The following is a 22,345-nucleotide window of genomic DNA, read 5'->3' as shown; positions in this document are numbered from 1 at the left end:
CCGAACAGAAGACTGGGTTATAGGAAATATTCAAAATATGTTAACACTTGTCATAGTATTTTCACTTTAAAACAGTTTTAGGATTAAAATTAATAACGCATTTGCATGTTACCATGAAGATATCTATAATCTCATTTTTGTTCTTTATTATATGCTGTTCCAGATTGACTAATTTCTTATTCATTCCTAATTGATAACTCAAAAATGATAAGAACATTCACTGGGTTCATTTTCCATCTTCTCTTCTTGGACTGGAATTTTTCTGCCACAATCCAGCAATATAATTATATAGTTAGCATCTATGAATTTAATAATGGCATGTATTATGCTGAAAACTAAAAATTTTGATGTTAACTAAGATTATTTCACTAAGGTGTTGGAAGAGCCTAGTACAACTATTAGCACATAAAAAACTCAAAATATATTTGTTGAATTTTTGAGTAACTTTTCCAGAAAAATTATCTTAGAAGACAGCAAAACAAAGAAAAATTGTATCAATGCTCAAACAATAAGCATTCATTAGCTATATCACTTTAGTCACAAACATAAAAATACAAACAAATAAATGATGTATCCCTGGCACTAATCTGATGCCAGTTATTTCTGATTGTCTTATCTAGACAGAAGTTATTTCTTACTCTGTTGCTTCACCTGGACAGAAGTCATATATTTTTCTGGGGTAACAGTATTTTCTATTTAAACTATTTGGCACTGAACTTTGTCTGGATTTTTGGCTTTATTTTGATAGAATTATTTGGATTTTTTTCTCAGAGAAATAGTTTTTCTCTTATACATAAATAAACATCTATGTTTTTAAGAAACTTCTGTCCCCAACACACACACACACGCATACACACACACACACTCTATTCTTTAGCAGTTTTCAGTCTTTTTCCTGTGCTGACTCATAGATAAAATGCCCTCGTGCCCCAAACAGATATCATAGTCTGTAGGTTCTTGACCATCAAGTCCATAGCTAGTGAATAAAGCAGTGATTCCCAGAGGGGATTCCCTGGGTCAGCAGCGGTGTATCACCCGAGATGTTGTACAGATGCAAAGGGGGCCCCACCTTAGACCCAGTGAGTCTGAGTCCCTGAGGGTGGGGCCAGTGACCCTAATATATTCCGAATTTGGACATCATTGGCATAAAGATTAGTTGGTAAACTTTAGAAGACTGGGTTTAAGTAGGAGCAGAATCAGAAAATATTTTAGTTTGGTAACATATGAAAAACTAAACTACATTCTAGGAAAATTAAATGTATATCAATATTAGCATTCCTTTGAGTTTGGGAACATACTGCTTCCCAGGCCAGTTGGTCAAAACTCTTTGACTCACAGGATAAGAAGAGAACTCTGTGTATATTCAAACAGACAGTTAAGAGTTCCTGGGACATGTTCCTGCTTCCTTCACTTCAAGCAGGGTGGATATTTCTTACTCTCCATCCAGCGAGCATGGCCACCATCAGGGTGTACCTATCCTTCCCGAACAAGGTCGGGAAACCCATGGTGTGTGTTTGTAGCTGCTCTACAATGGTGCAAATATGTTGAAATGCCAGTCAAGGAAAATTTTGCTGATTTTCTCTCTGCAGATGATTGTATCATTTCAAGGCAAGCTTGCTCAGCCTACCTTGTCATTTTTCTTGTTTTAAATATTAGGTCATGATTAAGGAAATAGAAAGTAAGATCAGCAGCATTACAGGACTAGAAGAAGAAGCTCAGTCTTTTGCTCAGTTTATTACCACTGGAGAATCTGCTCGCATCAAAGCCAAGTTAACACAAATAAGAAGATACTGGGAAGAGCTCCGAGAATATGCACAGAGTCTGCAAGGAATAATCCTGGGACATTTATCTCAGCAGAAGAAGTTTGAAGAGAATCTTAAAAAGGTAAGAATTGGCCCATGCCTGCTAAATTTACCTATTTCACATTGCATTTTATAAATCACCCAGAAATAAAGGAATAAGGGAAAAAGACACAATTTGCCAGTTCCTTACCAAGCTGTCAGTGATGATTGAGTTTATAATTTGTATGTAACCTTTTTGGGGGGAATATAAAACTGTCATTATATATTGTGTTCAGAAAGATATTATGACTTAATTACATTTCTTTCAAATAGTGGGATACATTGATTTTGGGATTCTTAAAAATTTATTTTATCATCACGTTGAAAGTTATCCCAAAGAAATAAGCATGCTGTTTCGCCAGTAACCTTTTCTGCCTTGATGTATGTCTTCCCCACCATATTTTCATATTTTACCAATGTTTTAGATCCAGCAGTCTGTGTCTGAATTTGAAGATAAACTTGCTGATCCAGTTAAAATATGTTCTTCAGCTACAGAAACATACAAAGTTCTCCAAGAACATATGGTAATAGCATGTTTCAGCATTTCTTCTTATTTATCTGCTCAGAAATGTGATAATTCCTGTTTGAAAAGAAAACAGTAAATATTTTTATGACAGTTATATTTGAAAAAAATTTTATGTTACTTGAGGAATAATATGATCAAAAATATTCACTTCATATAACACAAGAAATATAACTGTACAAACAAATTTTCATTAAAAATCTATATTAAAAAGTAGTCAATTAAGATATATTTCTCTCGTAATTAAAACATGTAGCTTTTTCCTGTAAACAGGATTTATAGCTTTAATAAATCCTGCTACCTCTTGCCAACATTATAAAAAATGAAATGTGCAGAAAAATATGTATATATTTGCATAACAGATTTCAGATTTTAACCCACTACAGTCAGATGTGCAAAGACTATGTACTCACTGATCTTTTCCTCAATGGCTAGCTTTTTTGGTCTGGTCCCTGAACTGGTAACCACTGTGAAAGTGAAGTTGTCCAGTCATGTCTGACTCTTTGCGACCCCATGAACTATAGCCTTCCAAGCTCCTCCATTCATGGGAGTTTCCAGGCAGGAATACTGGAGTGGGTTGCCATTTCCTTTCCCAGGGGAGTCTTCCCTACCCAGGGATCAAACCTGGGTCTCCTGCACTGCAAGAAGACTCTTTACAGTCTGAGCCACCGGGGAATCCCAACCACTGTGAGATATGTTGCAAAGCAACAGATGCTTCTGGCAGAATTTAGAGGAAAGAGCAAAGCGAGGGAACATGGGCAAAGAAATACTCAAAAGAAGTGTGTTAATTAATACACAAAATATGCTGTGGTTGTTGTTCAGTCGCTAAGTCATGTCTGACTCTTTGTGACCTCACAGACTGCAGCACCCCAGGCTCTTCTGTCCTTCACTGTCTCCCAGACTTTGCTCAAATTCATGTCCAACAAATATATATATGTGTGTATATATATGTAGCACATATATATATTATACATATAATCCCTATCATGCATACATGCATGGAAACATATATATAAATGCAGAGAAGGGGATGCAATAATAACAAACAGTTGACAAAAGCACAACTGAAAGGGCAAGTGGAATTTCTATCACTTGAATTTTTATGGTAAGAAATGCATTATTTTGTTACTTATACATTTTTTTAAGAAATAACACCCAAATGAGGAAAAGTAGGAAAATTGGATTGGATGGAATTGTTTTAATAGGTAACTAAATTAACAATTGAGTGCCAGAAAGAATAATGCTTTTTTTTTTTTAACATTGGATTTTCCTAAACCAAGTTGTTTTCCTCTGTCTTGACTTTTTGAGCTATAAAATGGGGACTAACGAAAGAGCATGCCTCTTAGGGTTCTTCTGAAGAGTCAATGAGTTAATGTACGTAACGTGCAGAACACAGTGCCTGCCACATTCTCAGCTACCCTCATTGTTGTTATCATGGATTCTTGACATCAGCTATGTCAGTCATAACTTCCCATAGATATTTTTAAATAAAATTACAGCATGTTGCATGTAGCTCTTATAAATCAGGAATAGTATTTTTAAATACTTGTGCTATAACATGAATAACAATTTTCACATATTACCTAAATCCTTAAGCGAAAGTTAAAATTATCCCAATAAACAGGGACAATTTCTTATCTGGGGAATAGTTTCCATTCTCATCTTTGACTTCTGCATTTATGAAGTAATTGTCACTCTGTCTTGCTGAAAATCACACACAGAGACATTTTTTAGTACCACGACTGTTTATTGTGACATTGGGGAAATGTTTGGTGATCACCAGTCTCAAGGGAAAATGTGGGTCTCCTTTCCTGATGCTGGGACTTGATGGCACTCTTTGGCCCTCGCGTCAGGATCTCTGTCAGGCCGTGGAATCGCTGACCAGCACGGTGGCTGCCCTGTCAGCCAGCGCCCGGAAGGTGTCCAACAGAGACTCCTCCATCCAGGAGGCTGCGACCGTGCAACGGAGCTATGAGGGTTTGCTGGGTCGGGCGAAGGAGAGACAGAGGGAGCTGGAGACGCTGCTGGCCTGCTGGCAGAGGTGAGCGGCCTTCCTTCTCCCGTTGGCAGCCAGGGTATCAGTAGCTGCTCCTTAGTGGAAAATTCTGAACGCTGAGGGATGAGAAGCGATTATCCCACATGTAAAACTCCTCAACTCGTGTGCCGACCACGGGAAGACAGCGATCTTCATTATAAGATGAAGTCCCCTAGTTGTGGGAAGGATGCGTGTCTGTCTTCACACATGGCACAGATCTAAGCACATGGGTGAGTTCATACGCAAACACCAGAGGAGTTTTTGGACGTTCACACCCAGAAAAAGACAACCCAACACTGTGGTGTTTATCATGGTTACTGTTGAACTCCCCGACTTCAGAAAGGGTTAGTTTTCGAGTATGATAATTTCGCAAGACTTTGTTTCTTATCTCTGCTTTCCGTAGGCTAGAGAAAGAACTGTCGACCTTTTTGACTTGGTTAGAGCGGTGTGAAGTTATAGCCAGTTCACCAGAAGCTGACATTTCTGCGGATAGAGTCAAGGTGGAGAGTGAACTTCAGTCAATACAGGCAAGTTCAAGGAAGTGTGAGGAGAAGGAAATGCTCTTTGTCATGGTTGCATTGTAAAAGCAAAATCAAGAACCAAACCTTCTCTCCAACTTAACTTCTTTTCATTTCGTGATCCTGAAGAGGAGAACAGCCCTGACCTGAAAGACAAAGTCACGGTGAACTTTGTGATGATCAGTTTCCACAGTGTATTAGAAAATCCTGTAGCATAATGTCTGGCACTTGAATAGAAATTCTCTGGCAGGGGAGTTGAAGGAGAAATGGGTAGAAACATAGATGAAACAAGGTTGACTCTCAGTGAGTAATTTTTTTTTTTTTCTGTCTGCACTGCACAGCATGTGGGATCTTAGTTCCCCAGCCAGGGATCAAACCCTTGCGCCCTGCAATGGAAACCCAGGGTCTTAACCACTGGAATGCCAGGGAAATCCTTTAGTGAATAGTTTTTGAAGTTGGGTAATAGCTATAGTCTTTCTTTTGTATTTGTATAAATTTGGGATAAGTTATTTTTTTGAACAGAAAAAGAAAAAATACAATGCAGAAAGAAGTCACAATAGTGATTATTTTCAAGCAAGACACCAAAAAGTGAATAAGCAAAGTACAGGAGGTAGAAAGACAAAGAATTCTAGCTTATTACATCCTTTAAGAAGCCAACTTTTTAAACTTTAAAGAATCTCTCAGTATTATTGAAACTACAGACAATGCTACTGATTTCTGGAGATTAATAACTTGCTTTAAGTGATGCTATCTGTGCCAGAAAATTCGACAAGCAAAATTGTTTCAACAAAGAGATTTACTGTGTAACAGATTTGCACCCCAACTTTCTACCTTCCCCTTTTGTAAAACACTTAAGAGGAAAATGGATTCTTTTACTTTTCATAATTTCTTCTCTAAAAGCTCCATCAGTGCGCATCTGTAGCTTCTGGTCCTATTCCCCCAACTTCAGATGTTCTCCTACTTTGAATCTGAGAGTTTCCTGTGCTCTTGATTCTCCTGCCTTTCCAGTTTATTAAACACAGTTTATTAATGCAGTAGTTCTGCATTAATCTCCCCTAAAGTCCCTGCTCAGAAGTCTCCGGTGACTGTCCTGTCTGAGGATAAAGGGCAATCTGCAATCCACAAACTGGTGTTAATCTTCTTATAAATAGAGTGTGGGGAGTCCTAAGAGGGGAAGCCATTGCTCCTGTTCATAAAGTTATCTGCCCATATCAAAATGTGTTCTTATGTGTGTCTAAATGGAAAACAGGTCTATGCAAGTTAGAGAACCACAAAGGGGGCTGCAGGCACACATCCAGGAACTGTGTTAGCTAAGCTGCTCCCTGCCCCAGTCTGAACCTTCCTTGTACGTTCCGACCTCCTGGCCTTGTGTCCTTCATCTTGCTCAGATTCTGCTTTGTTATCTTACCTGGCTTCCGTAGGCAGTCCTTCCTCTGATACCTTTAGCAATTTTGCTTTTATCACACATGTGACCTCCCTACAAAGGGGAAAGAGCATCATCTATGTGCCATGCTGTATAGTGCTTCCTGTTCTGTTGTATGAAAGTAAAATGAAGAGCCTTTAAGCTTCCTGCTTTGCCCTAATGTCATCTCTAAACCCAGAGACACATTGTGTTCCCAGTTCCTAGAATTGCACGTCTCCATTGTTAGATATGCATTGTTTCTCTTCAGCAGTAGTTATTCTTTGATTCTTTTCCCCTACTCAGTTTCTTTATTCTGAAAGAAATTCTACAGCTTCTAAATTTGCCTAACTTAATATAACTCAGACTGTTGGAAAGTTAATTCAGGTTTCAGAAGCATTTTTAACATTGCATTAGAGGTTGTGCTGTGTGTGCTCATTCGCCGAGTCGTGTCCGACTCTTTGGGACCCCATGGGCTGTAGCCTGCCAGGCTCCTCTATCCACGGGATTTTCCAGGCAAGAATACTGGAGTGGGTTGCCATGTCCTTCTCCAGGTCATTTTTCCCAACCCAGGGATCTAACCCCTGTCTCTGGTGTCTCCTGCCTTGGCACATAGATTACTTTACCCCTGAGCTACCTGGAAAGCCATGTATTAGAGGTTAAGTGGATCCAATTCTAAATCAAGGGATAAAAACTCTTCCTAGCCTGGTCCTAATGACCTCCATTTTGCAAGAACACAAAGCCGTTGGACCACAGCTACCTGTCATGTGGTCCTTCCCGGTCAGTCTTGTTAGGATGAGATCTGTAATCCGTTTTGTTTTTCTCAGGTGCTGCAAAATGAAGTTGTGGCCCAGGCTTCCATCTACAGCAACCTATTGCAGCTAAAGGAATCCCTCTTCTCAGTGGCCTCCAGAGATGATGTGAAAATGATGAAACTACAATTGGAACATTTGGATGAGAGATGGAGAGATTTGCCCCAGATAATTAGCAAAAGGTTGGGTTTCAAAAAAACTTCCAGTATAGCTCATTTTTTAAAACAGTGAGCATAAAAAAACAACAACAACAACAAAAAAAAACAATGAGCATATAAATTAAGAAAGCTTAGCTTTGTTTACTTTTACTTAACCCCATTATTTGAGCATAAAGAGAAGGAAACTAATCATCATTTATAAATCAAAGTGCTTTATATTCATTAAATTCATTAATGCATTAAAGTGCATTATAAATCAAACTAGTATTTCAGATGACCCTCAATTCAAAATTTTAGTCTTGCAATCAAGGCAAATGATCAAATTAGTTGAATGATATTAAAGAATGTAGGATTACTCATGTTTTAATTATTATTGCTCAAGTTGTTTATATATAGGAGAAAAATGGTAAATAAAATTTTACCTCACATGATATTTCTCAACAGAGGATATGTATTTTTCCCATTTCATTCCAGTATTATAGAGAACAGGAAAATTATTATTATCATATTAAAAGGAGACAAACATGAATTAAATCTTAATTGACTGGATGGTTAAAATTGACATCTATATATTTTTAATATGCCAGAAAACAAGGTTTTGTCTTAAATTAATATTGATTACCCATGTAATCCTGAAAAAAGCAGTTAACCTTTTTAGTCAATTTTCAGTCAATTTTTAATTTATATTTTCAGCAAATATTTACTGAGTAGTGCACTTTTCTATGTGCTGAGGTTAGCAATGTAAACAGAGTTCCGATCTTTACCTCTGTGGGGCTTATATTTGATCCATTGTCTACTCATTCATATATTCAATTAGCAAATGTTTATTGGGTACCTGTTGAGTATGCAACAACATATCAGACACTGAAACCATAAAAATAAGTAAAACCTGAGGGCAATTATTGTATAGATCAGCATGGAAATAACAAGAAACCCAATGAGAGGGGAGCAGAGGGTATTACAGAAGCCAAGAGAAAGGACATTTGAATGGGTTCATGAAAGCCTGACGAAAGGTTTTTGGTGCCAAACTCTTGAAAGATGAGTAACTTTCTACAAAATACAGGAGGATGTGCCCTCCACCTCCCTCCCAGAGAAAAAGTAAAGGATTTTAAAAATGATACAAATGTATGAAAGCAATCAAAGTATAATCTATGCATGTAAAGATAACATGTAGAAAATTTTGTAAGGATTAAAGCATGAAAGTCTATTTAAAGAGTTGAACTTTGGATATGAGCCATTGTAACAAATATACTTTATTAAGGTGTTACTCTTTTTTAATTAGTTCGTTACTTAATTTTGGTTGCACTGGATGTTCACTGTCGCCCGAGGGCTTTTCTCTGGTTGCAGTGAGCCGGGGCTACTCTCCAGATGCGGTGTGCGGTCTTCTCACTGCGGCAGCTTCTCTTGTTGTGGCTCTTGGGCTCTTGAGGTCAGGCCCAGTAGCCGTGGCGCACAGACTTAGTTGCTTCACAGCAGATGGAATTGTCTCGGACCAGGGATCGAAAGCATGTCCCCTGCACTGGCAGGCAAATTATCCACTGTACCACTATGGAAGTCCTAAGGTGTTATCCTTGGGCTCTGAACTCAGATCACCTATTGTTTGTCGATCTAATTCATTCATTACACAAGCAATGATTGATCCCTGACCCTATCCCAGGTACTTTTCTAGGTCCTGAGTTTATAGCAGTAAGCAAAGTAAGACCTATGTCTTACTGGGTGAGGGGGAAGATAAATAGATCATTAATCAAGAGAATGAACCCATTTCAAGTGGTGTTCAGTAATATGAGGACAACAAAATAGGATGACATGGGAGGGGCCGTAGACTGGGTGACCAAGCAAAGCCTCTCAGGGGACTTGACATCAGATTAAGTTATGAGTGTACTATGTATACGCGGTACTCGGGGGCAAAGCATACAGGCAGAGGGAGCAAAAGGGCAGAGGCTCTTAGGCAGGAATGAGCCGGGATATTGAGGAAACAGAGATGAGTGAAGCATGGGGCAGCGCTGTATCAGATGAGGTCAGAGAAGCTGATTTCCTGGGATCCCTTGCAGACCACAGTAAGGAGCCTTGGAGTTTTGCCTTCTTATGTGCAACAGGAAATTGCCCCCATGTTTAAGCTTGGCAGGGGATGTTCTGTTACCTATAGAGTGGACAGTAGGGAGGCCTCAGTGGCAGGAAGGAGGCTGGTGTGGGCGGCTGGTAGAGGCAAGAGATGAAGAGATTTAGGCCAGGGTATAGAAATGGAGAGAAGAGCACAGAACATACCGTGACGGCGTGCTGGCAAGATCAACACAGATCAGACGTGGTGGTAAAGCGACAAGGGGGTGAAGAGTGACTCATAGAATCATCTGGGTGGATGGTGGGGACGTTAACTGAGATGGGGAAAAGTGGGAGAGAAATGGGGCTTGAGAAGTAGAAAACATCGAGAGTTCTGATCTGGCCATGTATGACAGCATTCCTTTTGCCCTTGATTAGAAACATGTCATTAATTTTTTCTGTCCAGATGCGGGGCATTTTAATGTTAACACTTTTCTGTACTTAGGATTAACTTCCTTCAGTCTGTGGTCACCGAACACCAGCAATTTGATGAACTGCTGCTTTCCTTCTCTGTCTGGATTAAGCTGTTCCTCAGTGAGTTACAAACTACTTCTGAGATAAGTGTAATGGACCATCAAGCAGCTCTTACACGGCACAAGGTAAAGTGTGTTAAGATTGAAGAAGAATTTATTCATAAAATAGAGTTCTTGAATTATAAAGGGATGCAATATTAAAGAACACTTGGCAACAATTTAACTTCTTATTAATATGCAAATGTTTTAATAATTGAGTATATGGGTCCAGACAACATGTGATGCAGACAAATTAAACACATAAAGCCACTTCAGATAAAATAGGCAACCACTTTAAGAGACTGCTCCTTCAAAGTAGAGCAAATGATTTCTAGAGTGAATGATACGAAAATGTTCATTTTTAAGCTTCTAGTTTGCTTTGTTACAGTGCTGAAAACTAATACTGAATTCTGATGCTTTAATGATAGAGTTTTTCTGAATTACCCTTTAGCTTGAAAGTTATTTAAAATTCATGATTTATTTTCCTTATTTATAATTTATGTAAAACAGCTGTTGAGGCATCAAAAAATAAAATATTTAATAAGATTCTGACCATCAAGCACTGGGATAGTTGGACATAAGCTATATAATAAGTTTATAACAACATTTAATAATAAAACATTTAATATTTGTTGAGTGCTAACTCTATGCTGGGTTTGCTAATTGGTTTTACCTGAAGACAAAGTACTTTATCGTATCTTCCTGTTACAAGACAGAGGTGCTATCTTCCTTAATGATTTACATTTCAAAGAAATGGCTCCCCCAGTCCCTGAGAAGATATTCTGAGTTGTAAAATTGGCCAGAGGCTTTAAAAATATTTATCTCACAAAGGGGCAGAGAGGGAATTTGTATATTTTCTAGTGTAAATGCTCAAAGAAGCCCTTGAAAGTTTAGCAGTCAAGCTAAGGAGAACAGGTGTTAATGTTCATCTATTCCTATACTCCTTCCCTATAAATTGTTGATATTAGCTCTAATTATAATTATAAATACTATAATTTGTATATAAATATATTACTATAATATGTAAAATGTAAATATATGTGTTATACATAATAGTGCTTAGCTCTAATATATAAATATTATAATTTGCATATAAATGAATTATTATAATATATAAAATGTAAATTTAAAGTGTTGGCCAAAATGTTCATTATGGGAAAACCTGAGTGAACTTTTTGGCCAACCTAATATAATATGAATCATAGATCATAGAGCTAGTTCCATAAGTTAGTAATTCTAAGTAAAATCTAATGAATTAATTCTAAAGTAGAGCTAATTCTGTAAATATTTTAGTTATATTCTGCATATATATGTATAGGTAAATAGCTTCCCAGGTGGTGATAGTGGTAAAGAACCCACCTGCCAATGCAGGAGACCTAAGCGGCATGGGTTCAATCCCTGGGTCAGGAAGATCCCATGGAGGAGGGCATGGCACCCACTCCAGTATTCTTGTCTGAAGAATCCCATGGGCAGAGAAATCTGTCAGGCTCCAGTCCATGGGGTTGCAAAGAGTCAGATGTGGCTGAAGTGACTTAGCATGTGGCATGCATGAATAGTTAAAAAAAATTGAAAATTTGGATGATTTTAAAAGTATATATGTATGATGTATTTATATACATACACACATATATATTTGTTGTTGTTTAGACGCTAAGTCATGTAGGACTCTTTTGTGACCCCATGGACTGCAGCCCACCAGGCTCCTCTGTTCATGGTATTTCCCAGGCAAGAATACTGGAGAGGGTTGACATTTCCTTCTCCAGAGGATCTTCCCTACTCTGGGATTGAACCCATGACTCCTCCATTGACAGGCAGATTCTTTACCACTGAACTACCTGGGAAACCCATATATAATTTCTTTTAACTATTCCTGTCCATGGAGTAATTATTTTCCGTGGAATGAATTATTTCCAAAGGAGAGTTGTGTTTTATGTGAAACATATAGAGAAGCAAAACAGGAGAAATTTTAAGAATGTTTCTACAAGATTCACTGTAGTTGACTTTTAAGTACTATGCCATCCGTTGCATTTAAAATGTGTCTTGACATCACAAATCTGTACCTGGGTGGGTTAAGCACTGCATCTGGGAAATCACTAGCTCTCTCTGCTCTTTCAGGACCATGCGGCGGAAGTAGAGAGCAAAAAGGGAGAACTGCAGAGTCTGCAGGGTCACCTGGCGAAGCTGGGTGCCCTGGGCCGCGCCGAGGACCTTCACCTCCTCCAGGGCAAGGCGGAGGACTGCTTGCAGCTGTTTGAGGAGGCCAGCCAGGTCGTGGAGAGGCGGCAGCGTGCCCTGTGCCAGCTGGCCCCATTCCTACAGAGCCATGCCTCTCTGTCCGAGAGTCTCCACCAACTGAGGCAAACAGTGGAAGCGACCCACAGTATGAATAAAAAACAGTCCGACTTATTAGAAAGGCACCTAAACGATGCTATTCGAAATGTGAAAACACTAGAATCTGCTGCCATCAGTCTCGACGGCCTTCTTACCAAAGCCCAGTACCATCTCAAGAGCGGAAGTGCTGAGCAGAGAACGTCCTGCAGAGCCACCGCGGATCACCTCAGCGTGGAGTTAGAGAGGATCCAGAACCTTCTGGGAACCAAGCAGAGTGAGGCGGATGCCCTGGCGGTATTGAAGAAGGCCTTCCAAGATCAGAAAGAGGAGCTGCTGAAAAGCATCGAGGACATTGAAGAAAGGACTGACAAAGAGCGGTTGAAAGATCTAACCCGACAAGCACTTCAACAGAGGTGAACGGGCAATTGCCTGGAAGCTGGTTGCCAAGAGTTAATTCCCTTGCTTTTCATTTGTTCTGGAATTCACTCTTGTACAAAACTATAATAGTACCATGTTTAGTTACTTGTTTCTAAAATATTCTGAGGGGACTTCCCTGGTGGTCCAGTGGTTAAGACTCCACACTTCCACTGCAGGGGGCACAGGTTTGATCCCTGGTCAGGGAACTAAGATTCCCACTTGCCACAGGGCTTGCATATATGTGAATGAGTGAATGAAAGTCACTCAGTTGTGTCTGACTCTTTGCAACCCTATGGACTGTAGCCTGTCAGGCTCCTCTGTCCATGGAATTCTCCAGGCAAGAATACTGGAGTGGGTAGCCGTTCCCTTCTCCAGAGGATCTTCCCAACCCGGGGATCAAACCAAGGTCTCTCGAATTGCATGCAGATTCTTTACCAGCTTAGCCACCACAGGATAAAATTAATGACTATTTTAACACTTAAGAAGTACTAAAATTTCTTTGTTTTCCTTAAGGACTTTCCTAAGAGTTATATATAAGCCACTTTGAGATCTTATTTACAATAGAGTGTATTGATGATATTATCTATTTTTAAGCAGGTTTTAGCTAATAGAAGAAAGGACCCATCTTCTTTAGCAAGAATGACAAGCTGAGGAGAAAGGAAGTGAAATGGATTTGTATTTCTGGTGGTAAAATATGAGGGAATTTTTCCCAGTGGCTTCTAGCCTCTGAGAAAGTACTGGAGTGAGTTCATTAGTTGACAGTGAGTGATAGGAAACTGTGGGTAGAAAATGCAGTGAGAAATGGAAAGGAAGCCTCTGGCACTTGGTAAATGATATGCTGCCGTTTGAGATTTATATTCATTCACTTAAAGTGGAACCAATCAGCCTGGCAGAGTGGTTCTCCCCAACCACTTTTAACAGTTTGCTTAGAAGTGTGGAGAAGGCAGAGAAGTAGGTTTAAGCAAAGTTGGTTGTTTTGTCAGGAAAGTTTAATAGAGACGCTAAGAGGTCAAAGGTATTTTTTTGCAGTAAATTTTCTAAGTAATATTTTACTGTAGCCTTCCTTGCAATCCTATTTTTCCTTCTTACTAGAACTTCTCCCCACTCATCTCAGCATCACTTTCTCTTCCATTTTTTCAGGGGACAAAGAAACAGCAGGGATGAGTCATACCAAGACATCCATAATTGATAAGGATTAGATTGACCCTGTCAAGATCATTGCCATTTGCTTCCTTTTAACCAGAATCAAACATTAAGCTAAAGGTGTTGGTTAGGTGATAATGACTCCTGAGGTTATATTCCTGAGGTTATAAGCTATCTGACTAGTTTAACAATAAATTTACAAAAAGAAATAAGATTTGGGAAGGAAAAATGGCCTCCAGAGTAGGGATAGAAGGAAGACTCAAGTGTGACAAAGGAGCCAAGAGTTCACCCAGGAAATGTGCAATAGGATTGGTGCTGCATGGCCCTCCCTAGCCAGCTCAGGCCAAGCTGATCAGGAGATCCTAAAATTGCTGAAGTTGCCCTGGGTTGCATTCAAGGGCCACCTCAGTACACACAACGCTAAACTTACCAAAGTTGTAGAGAGGCTATGGAAAATGTTGCCTGGACTAGATTGTTTTTTAAATACCAGTCATACCATGCCTAGGTGTTACTGGATGACCTTGAACAAATCAGCTCTCTTCTTATGAAATGGAGCTATTGATAATACCTGTTCCTAGCCACTTTGGGGAATTAAATGGGGTAATGCACACATTCAGCACTATACCAAACTGCAAAAACTAAAAGAGTCAATGGCTGCCTCTCTGTGGCCACTTTTTACAGATACTCAAATATTAAAGACCAAAAAAGCCCTTGCTAGTGGTAATTAAAAAAAAAAAATAGGTGAAGTTTTAAAAACATACTTATTGTAGAGCTCAGTAAAACTATTTTTATTTTGAGTGAAATGACTGTGATTTTTAAATATTACTTTAATATGAATCAAACGTCACAGCATGGAAGAATTTCTTACCGATGACCTTGTGATAATTACTCAACTACTTTGCCTCAAATGTTGGTCCTGGTCTTGAAATTCTTATATCATCAAAAGAAAATAGAAAAAGAATACAAGCTTAATAGAAGTTTGAAGGTCAATGGTAAAAATGACTTCAAATGTTTTCTAAAGTACAGTCTGAATTATGCAAAATTAACTGTAAAAGCATCTTTATTCATTGATATACATAAATTGCTGTGTTAAAAGCTTCTCTAGCTATTGATATGCATGTTTTATTTATGGAAGTGAAAGTCACTCAGTTGTGTCCGACTCTTTGTAACTCCATGGACTGCCCGCAAGGAGCCCGCAAGGCTCCTCTGTCCTTGGAATTCTCCAGGCCAGAATACTGGAGTGGGTAGTCTATCCCTTCTCCAGGGGATCTTCCTAACCCAGGGATCAAACCCAGGTCTTCTACATTGCAGGCGGATTCTTTACTATCTGAGCCACCGGGGAAGCCCTTATTTACAGAAAGGAAAGAGTAGTTCAACACTTGTAGTAAACTAATAGTAAAATAACATTTTAATTTGCAGGTTGAGAGTCTTCAATCAGTTAGAAGATGAGTTGAATTCTCATGAGCATGAATTATGTTGGTTGAAAGATAAAGCTAAGCAAATTGCTCAGAAAGATGTAGCCTTTGCACCTGAGGTTGACAAGGAGATAAACCGCTTAGAGGTCACCTGGGATGATACCAAAAAACTAATTCATGAAAAGTAAGTAAAAAACTTCTCAGTTTTTGTTTTTAAACTTCCTATTTATTTTGTGACATTGGGCCATTGCCTGTTAGTTTGAGTTGGTCTGATCAAGAGTTTAATATATTTTGCCATCTTAGGTATTCGCTGTCTCTTTAATAACATTAAAAATTTAGTCCTACAGAATTTTACTGAGGGAAGTTTTCTTGAGACAGCAATTACATGTGAAATTCGATACTTGGAATTAAGAATTGTCAGTGTTTACAGGGTACCAGTAAGAGAGTCTTAACCACTGATTTTCGTTTTTTGTTTTGTTATATTTGTTTATAATTGAGGTATGATTTAGATACAGTAAAATTCACCCTAAGTGTATACCCTTAAACTATAGGAGTTTAACAAACTCATATAGTTGTATAAATATCACAACTATCAAATGGTAAGAGTTACACCACCTGAAAAATGCCCTCATGTCTCATTGTAATCAATCCCTTCCTCACTTCCAACCCCTGGCAACTGCTGATCAGATTTCTGTCTCTGTAGTATTTTCTTTCTTAGAATCACACATAAATGGATTATTTTCAGTTTGAATGATTATAAATAAAGCATCTCTAAACATTCATGCTCACTTTTCGTATGTACATCAGTTTTTACTACACTTGGTTAAATACCTTCTTTTACTTAGCACAAGTACATTGTGATGTGTATCCATAAAGTGCATTCTTTTTTTTTAACAGCTGAATGATATTCCATTTACTAAGTGTACTGCAGTTGATTTTTTCACCAGTTGATAGATATTTGGGATCTTCCCAGTTTGAATTACTACAAAAGCATCTGTAAACATTTATTTTTTATGTGTACATAAATTTTTTTATTATACTGTAGACTATTAATGTAGACTTTAAAAAATATAATCCTGCTGCACAAACTTTATTCTGTGTTATTAAACATTCTCTAAATTGTGCTTTGGTAGAGGTTGCATGGTATTCAATTACAAGAATGTATTGCAATTTATTCAGTTATTGGCCCATTTTTAACTTTGGGGTTATTTCTAATTTTTCTCCTATTATAAATAATGGTGTGAAGAATAGAATTGTACCCAAATCTTAGTGCACACCTTTTTCTTTGGAAAAATACCTGGATGAAGAGTTGTTTGCTCAAAGGCATTTTAGTCTTTTAAACAAAAGCTATTTCATATTTTGGCCATTCTCAGGGGACTCATAGTCAATGAAAATTTTCGTGATTTAAATGGAAAAGAAAATCTCATGTGAACTTTAATTATTGAGCAGTACTTTTTGTTTGTTTTGTCTTTTGTCTTTTTTTGTGGCAGGGAGGCAGGTGGGTTTTCTTCCCTACAACATATAACTATGAAATAGTTAAATCATGGAAAAATTTTTTTTTAACTAGCAGATTTTTTTTCTTCACTTTTTGGAATTATTTTATTGATGTCTGATTTCCTTACTAGACTATAAGCTTTTTTTCAAACCTAAATATTTTTATTTCGTACTGGGGCATAGCAGATTAACAATGTTGCGATAGTTTCAAGTGAAAAATGAAGGGACTCAGCCATACATAGACAGGTATCCATTCTCCCCAAACCCACTTCCAGGCTGCCACCTAACATCGAGTAGAGTTCCATGTGCTATACAATAAGTCCTTGCTGGTTATCAATTTTGAATATAGCAGTATGTACATGACCTTCCCAAACACCCTAACTGTCCCTTCCCCCAGCAACCTTAAGTTCGTTTTCTGTGCGTTTCATTCTGTTTTGTAAGTAAGTCCATTTGAAGAAAAATTTTTAAAAATTTAACAGACTTTGTTTTAATGGCTATGGTTAATGGTTGTGTGGATTCTTCATTCGTGGAGAACATTTTGGACACTAGAATTGTCTGACTGACCAGAATGCTTTTGGCCTCAGATTAGTAAAAATATGGTTTTCCCTTCATTCCAGCACTCATCAGATTACAGCAATGCAGTTATATGTCAGGTCGATCATAGGGAGCTGTTCCCTGTGCTGATGTGTGGCAATAAATGATCTGTTTTCTTAATTATTACAGCCAGGGTCAGTGCTGTGGACTTATTGATTTAATAAGAGAGCATCAGAATTTGAAGTCAGCCATAACAAAAGTCCTAGAAAATGCCAGCAATGTGATTGCAACCAGAACTACTGTAAAAGATCAGGAAGACCTTAAGTGGGCTTTATCAAAGGTAATAATTGATAATGTGTTTTATTTTTAGACTTCTTAGTAGATTTGTTTTTTACTCATAATGCATTCCCTTTTCGACTCTTGACAGTGTTATTTAGAGATAGCTAATTCATGCTGCCAAGCTCAACCTTTATTTTTTATGAATACTTATGTCCTAGGATCCTAGCAATTCGAGAAAATTATATATATTTTTCATTATTATCAATGGTTTCTGCATAAGGTCAACCACGAATTAAATTTCTTAAAGGCAAATGATTCTAAATTCTTGACTTATTACTGGCTGTTTTATTAACTAAGGAAACATTTATGTCCACAGCATGAAGCTGCCAAGAACGAAATGTGTAATAAACAGAAAGATTTGGATAACTTTACCAGTAAAGGAAAACAGTTGCTGTCTGAGCTGAAAAAAATCCACAGTGGTGATTTCATCGTGGTGAAAACAGACATGGAAAGCACAGTGGACAAATGGCTAGATGTAAGCTCATCCCCTGCGATTCTATGAATAGTTTGCCTGCGTGGTCATTTCAGTTGTGTCCGACTCTGTGACCCTATGCATTGTAGCCCACCAGGCTCCTCTGGCCATGGGGTTCGCCAGGCAAGAATACTGGAGTGGGTTGCCGTGCCTTCCTCCAGAGGATCTTCCCAACCCAGGGACTGAAGCCAGGACTCCTGCATTGCAGGCAGATTCTTTACTGATGAGCCACCGGGGGAAGATGAATAATTTAAATATTTACATTTTTCAATCACATTTTTGGGCAAAGGATTATTTAGAAATGTGACTTTCATTGTTACCTTTTAATACTAAATTCAAAATCATGCTCTAAAGGAAAATAGTTTACATAGAATTTATACGTAGTTAAAAAATTATTTGTTTTGTTAAAACTTATTGGCAGATTTTCTAGAATTTCACGTGATAGCTTCAATCATAACATATTAATAACTTTGTTTTTCTTTTACACACTCTGGGATCATGGGTAAAATAGAAGAATAATTTATAAACATCTTTCAGGATATTAAACCGTAATATAAAATAAAGTAATAAGACTGTAATTGTGCATTGAAAAACACTGGAATTTACATCTTTGGCTTTCAGTTCTTGCTCTGTCATTTGTTAACTGTGTGCCTGTGTTATATACAAGAAGATACTTGATTTCTTGGGAGCTCTACATCTCAATTTATACATGTTTTACATTGTTTTCCAGAGCATAAATCCTGTGATTCTGTTACCCCTGCCCTGTTATTTCAGTATCTCGGTTCATAAGTTATAGTGGATTCCCTCACTTAAGCTAAATTGCTGAAGTTAGATATTGATATTTGCATATTATAATGAGATAATTTAGGGACTTGGGAAAACTTTATCTGCCTCCACTTTTAAAAAATGGCATTCTTAGGACTTCCCTGGTGGTCCCAGGGTTAAGACTCTGCACTTCCAATACAAGGGGCATGGGTTCTATCACTAGAGAGAACTAAGATCCTGCATGTTACATGGCATGGCCAAAAAATTAAAAATAAAATAAAATGGCATTCTTAGTATGACAAGATTGTTAAACAATAATACTTTAACCAAGCAGAGTGGGTTTCTCTCTTATGTATTTACTTATTCTATAAATATATCCAAGTCTAATTATGCACATTTTTATATCTCAGCATTACAAGTAATAGCAACAACAAAAACAACAACAAAACATTTTCGTAAAACTTTTTTTTTCTGTCAGAATAGGAATGACGCATTGGCATATTTATTACTTCAGTTGCTAGAGAGTGTCTTAAAGCCTTGGATTCAATGATATGGTCTTTATTTTCTATCCCAGATATCAGAGAAGATTGAGGAGAGCATGGACAGGTTGAGGGTAAGCCTGTCTATCTGGGATGATGTACTTTCAAGTAAAAATGAGATCGATGGGTGGTCAAACCATTCTGTTCCACAGCTGACCGAAAGCATCAGCAACCTGAATGACAGCCTTAGAGCAGAAGAATTCCTGAAAGAATTTGAGGTAAAATGATTATAACCTTCCTATGTGAGCTCATGGTACATCATTGACCAGAATATGAAAAAATTGTGTCTTTTGTAATCACTTTCAAGACACCTACTATACTCCATATTTTGTAATAATCTATATGAGAAAGTAATTTAAAAAATAGATACATATGTATGTACAACTGAATCACCTTGCTGTATACTTGAAATTAACGTGACATTGTAAATCAACTGTACTTCAATTTTTTAAAAAAAGAAAACAGACCACTGGGGAGAAAAATAAAGTTAATTCTTCCTTTCAAGGCAGATATGAGTGTAATAAAACTCTTAACTATCTTTTGTTGTTTACTTCAATGTTGAATAGACTACTGATAGAAGAGGTTTTTTTTTTTTTAATGTCTTTACCATTTCTTAACTGGGGCTCTTCTACTTAAAGTATTAATAGACTAGTAAAGATTCATAGAATCTATATTTTGTCCCATTCTTCTGAGATTATGGCACCTTCCTATCAGAGAATCAAATGGAGAGTGTTTGGAACCTAATAATATTTATTATGTATTCTTTCTTCATTCAAACAAAATGTTAACTGAAATGTCACCTTGCCCTGACCACCTATCTTAGGTGCTGGATTCTTCCATTGGCTTTTCAGAAATGGAAGAAAAGTGGAGACTGGAATGTCACAGGCTTCCATGGAAAGTAGGCTTCTAAAGTTCTGGTCATCAATTTAATGACTCATTTTATTCCCATTTCTTGCATTCATGTATTCATCCCTTCATCAGATTCCCAATGAGCACCTAAAATATGACAGGCACTGTTTTAGACATTGAGAATTTACTAGCAAAACAAAGTTACTACCCTCATGGTATTCACGGTATTTGCATTACAACATATATCATATGTAAACTGCCAAGCAGTAACTGGGCTGTGATGAAAAATGAAGCCGGGTAAGAGGAAATAGGGTAATCAGAGGTAACCTGTCTCAGAAAGCATGGGGCTGACCGTGCCCTTGGTGAGAGAGGAGACTCTTCACATTCTGTCCTCAGGACTCCAGCCCAGGCCCTGGCACATGGTTGGAACTTGACAGATGCGTGAAAAAGTGACCGCTGTTTGAATGAAATGTAGTTGAATTATCTGTATGTTCTAAGTTAGCAGCTGTCTTTGACCCCAAGAACATTCTATAGACTATTCCTCTTTCTAAAACCAAACAAATAGAGGAAATTATTCAGATTAAAAGTAGCATCAGGAGAGGGATCGCACAGTCTGTTTAGGTGTTATCTTTGATGTTAAATTAACGTAACAGCTCAGACAGTGGTGTGTGATAGAGTACAGCTTGCACCAGCTCACAAAAGTCAATTGTTACATTTTCAGGAATTTTGCAAGTCAGTGCTAAACACAATCATTATTTAAAATTAAGTTGTAGGGACTTCCCTGCTGGTCCACTAGTTAAGGTTCTGCCTTGCAGTGCAGGGGACATGGGTTTGATCCCTAATCAGAGAACTATTATAAGATCCCAAATGCTGCGGAGCAGCTAAGCCCAAGAGCCGCAACTACTGAGCCCGAGTGTTCCGGAGTCCATATGCTGCAATTAGTGAGCCTTCAGGCCGCAACTAAAGAGTCCATGCACAACAAGGAAAGATTCTACATGACCCAACAAAAATCCCATGTGCAGCAACTAAGACCCCCACTCTTCCAAATAAATAAATATAAAAAAATTAAATTGTAAATAGCTATATCAACCTCAGATATCTAGATGACACCACCTTTATGGCAGAAAGTGAAGAACTAAAGAACCTCTTGATGAAAGTGAAAGAGGAGAGTGAAAAAGTTGGCTTAAAACTCAACATTCAGAAAACTAAGATCATAGCACCACTAGTCCCATCACTTCATGGCAAATAGATGGGGAAACAATGGAAACAGTGAGAGACTTTCTTTTCTTGGGCTCCCAAATCACTGCAGATGGTGACTGCAGCCATGAAATTAACAGACACTTGCTCCTTGGAAGAAAAGTTATGACCAACTTAGACAGCATATTAAAAAGCAGAGACATTACTTTGCCAACAAAGGTCCGTCAAATCTATGGTTTTTCCAGTAGTCATGTATGTACTATAAAGAAAGCTGAGCACCGAAGAATTGATGCTTTTGAACTTGCTGCTTCCCTCTTAGTACTGCTCCCTGGCAGGGATCTAAAGGAAATCAGTCCTGAATGTTCATTGGAAGGACTGATGCTGAAGCTGAAACTCCTATACTTTGGCCACCTAATGTGAAGAACTGACTCATTGGGAAAGACCCTGATGCTGGGAAAGATTGAGGGCAGGAGGAGAAGGGGATGACAGAAGATGAGATGCTTGGATGGCATCACCGACACGATGGACATGAGTTTAAGTAGGATCCGGTAGTTGATGATAGACAGGGAAGCCTGGCATGCTGCAGTCAATGGGGTCGCAAAGAGTCGGATACAACTGAGCAACTGAACTGAACTGATATCAGTAAAGACACTGTATTAAAAATGAAAGGAATAAATTGTCAAAACTTATCACTTCTTCATTACTTTTCAACAATTGCTGTTATCTAGGCTCTGAAGGTTATAACTGACCTTCACTATATGATGAAAATACTGTAGAATATGTGCAGCTACAAGGTACTTCCGGCTCCTTGTGCTATGGCTTCATGTTGTAGCTCAAAATGGCGGTAAATGCGATAAGTCAGGGCCAGTTGTGCAACGCGTCTGGAGGACGCTCCTGCTGCTCAGCTCTGGGATAGAAGGAGCCAGCGGGCGTCAGCCACATTTACAATGTCAGG

At 38.2% G+C, this 22,345-nt stretch overlaps 1 protein-coding gene across 3 annotated transcripts in view; it reads left to right on the top strand.

Annotated features, from left to right (window-relative positions):
• Positions 1-22,345, top strand: part of SYNE1 (spectrin repeat containing nuclear envelope protein 1) — a 482,339-nt gene that overhangs the window by 194,786 nt on the left and 265,208 nt on the right. For all 3 annotated transcript variants that reach the window (XM_043888326.1, XM_043888327.1, XM_043888325.1), the window contains 11 exons: positions 1,657-1,884; positions 2,267-2,365; positions 4,218-4,405; positions 4,803-4,926; positions 7,144-7,310; positions 9,829-9,982; positions 12,011-12,639; positions 15,206-15,385; positions 17,419-17,569; positions 17,885-18,043; positions 19,380-19,562. In XM_043888326.1, coding sequence (XP_043744261.1) covers positions 1,657-1,884; positions 2,267-2,365; positions 4,218-4,405; positions 4,803-4,926; positions 7,144-7,310; positions 9,829-9,982; positions 12,011-12,639; positions 15,206-15,385; positions 17,419-17,569; positions 17,885-18,043; positions 19,380-19,562 — 2,262 coding nt within the window. The remainder of the gene's footprint in view (positions 1-1,656; positions 1,885-2,266; positions 2,366-4,217; positions 4,406-4,802; positions 4,927-7,143; positions 7,311-9,828; positions 9,983-12,010; positions 12,640-15,205; positions 15,386-17,418; positions 17,570-17,884; positions 18,044-19,379; positions 19,563-22,345) is intronic.

Source organism: Cervus elaphus, chromosome 26, assembly GCF_910594005.1.
Source record: "Cervus elaphus chromosome 26, mCerEla1.1, whole genome shotgun sequence".
Taxonomy (NCBI): domain Eukaryota; kingdom Metazoa; phylum Chordata; class Mammalia; order Artiodactyla; family Cervidae; genus Cervus; species Cervus elaphus.
The sequence above is the reverse complement of the archived record's forward strand: the minus strand, read 5'-3'. Positions and strand labels throughout refer to the sequence as shown.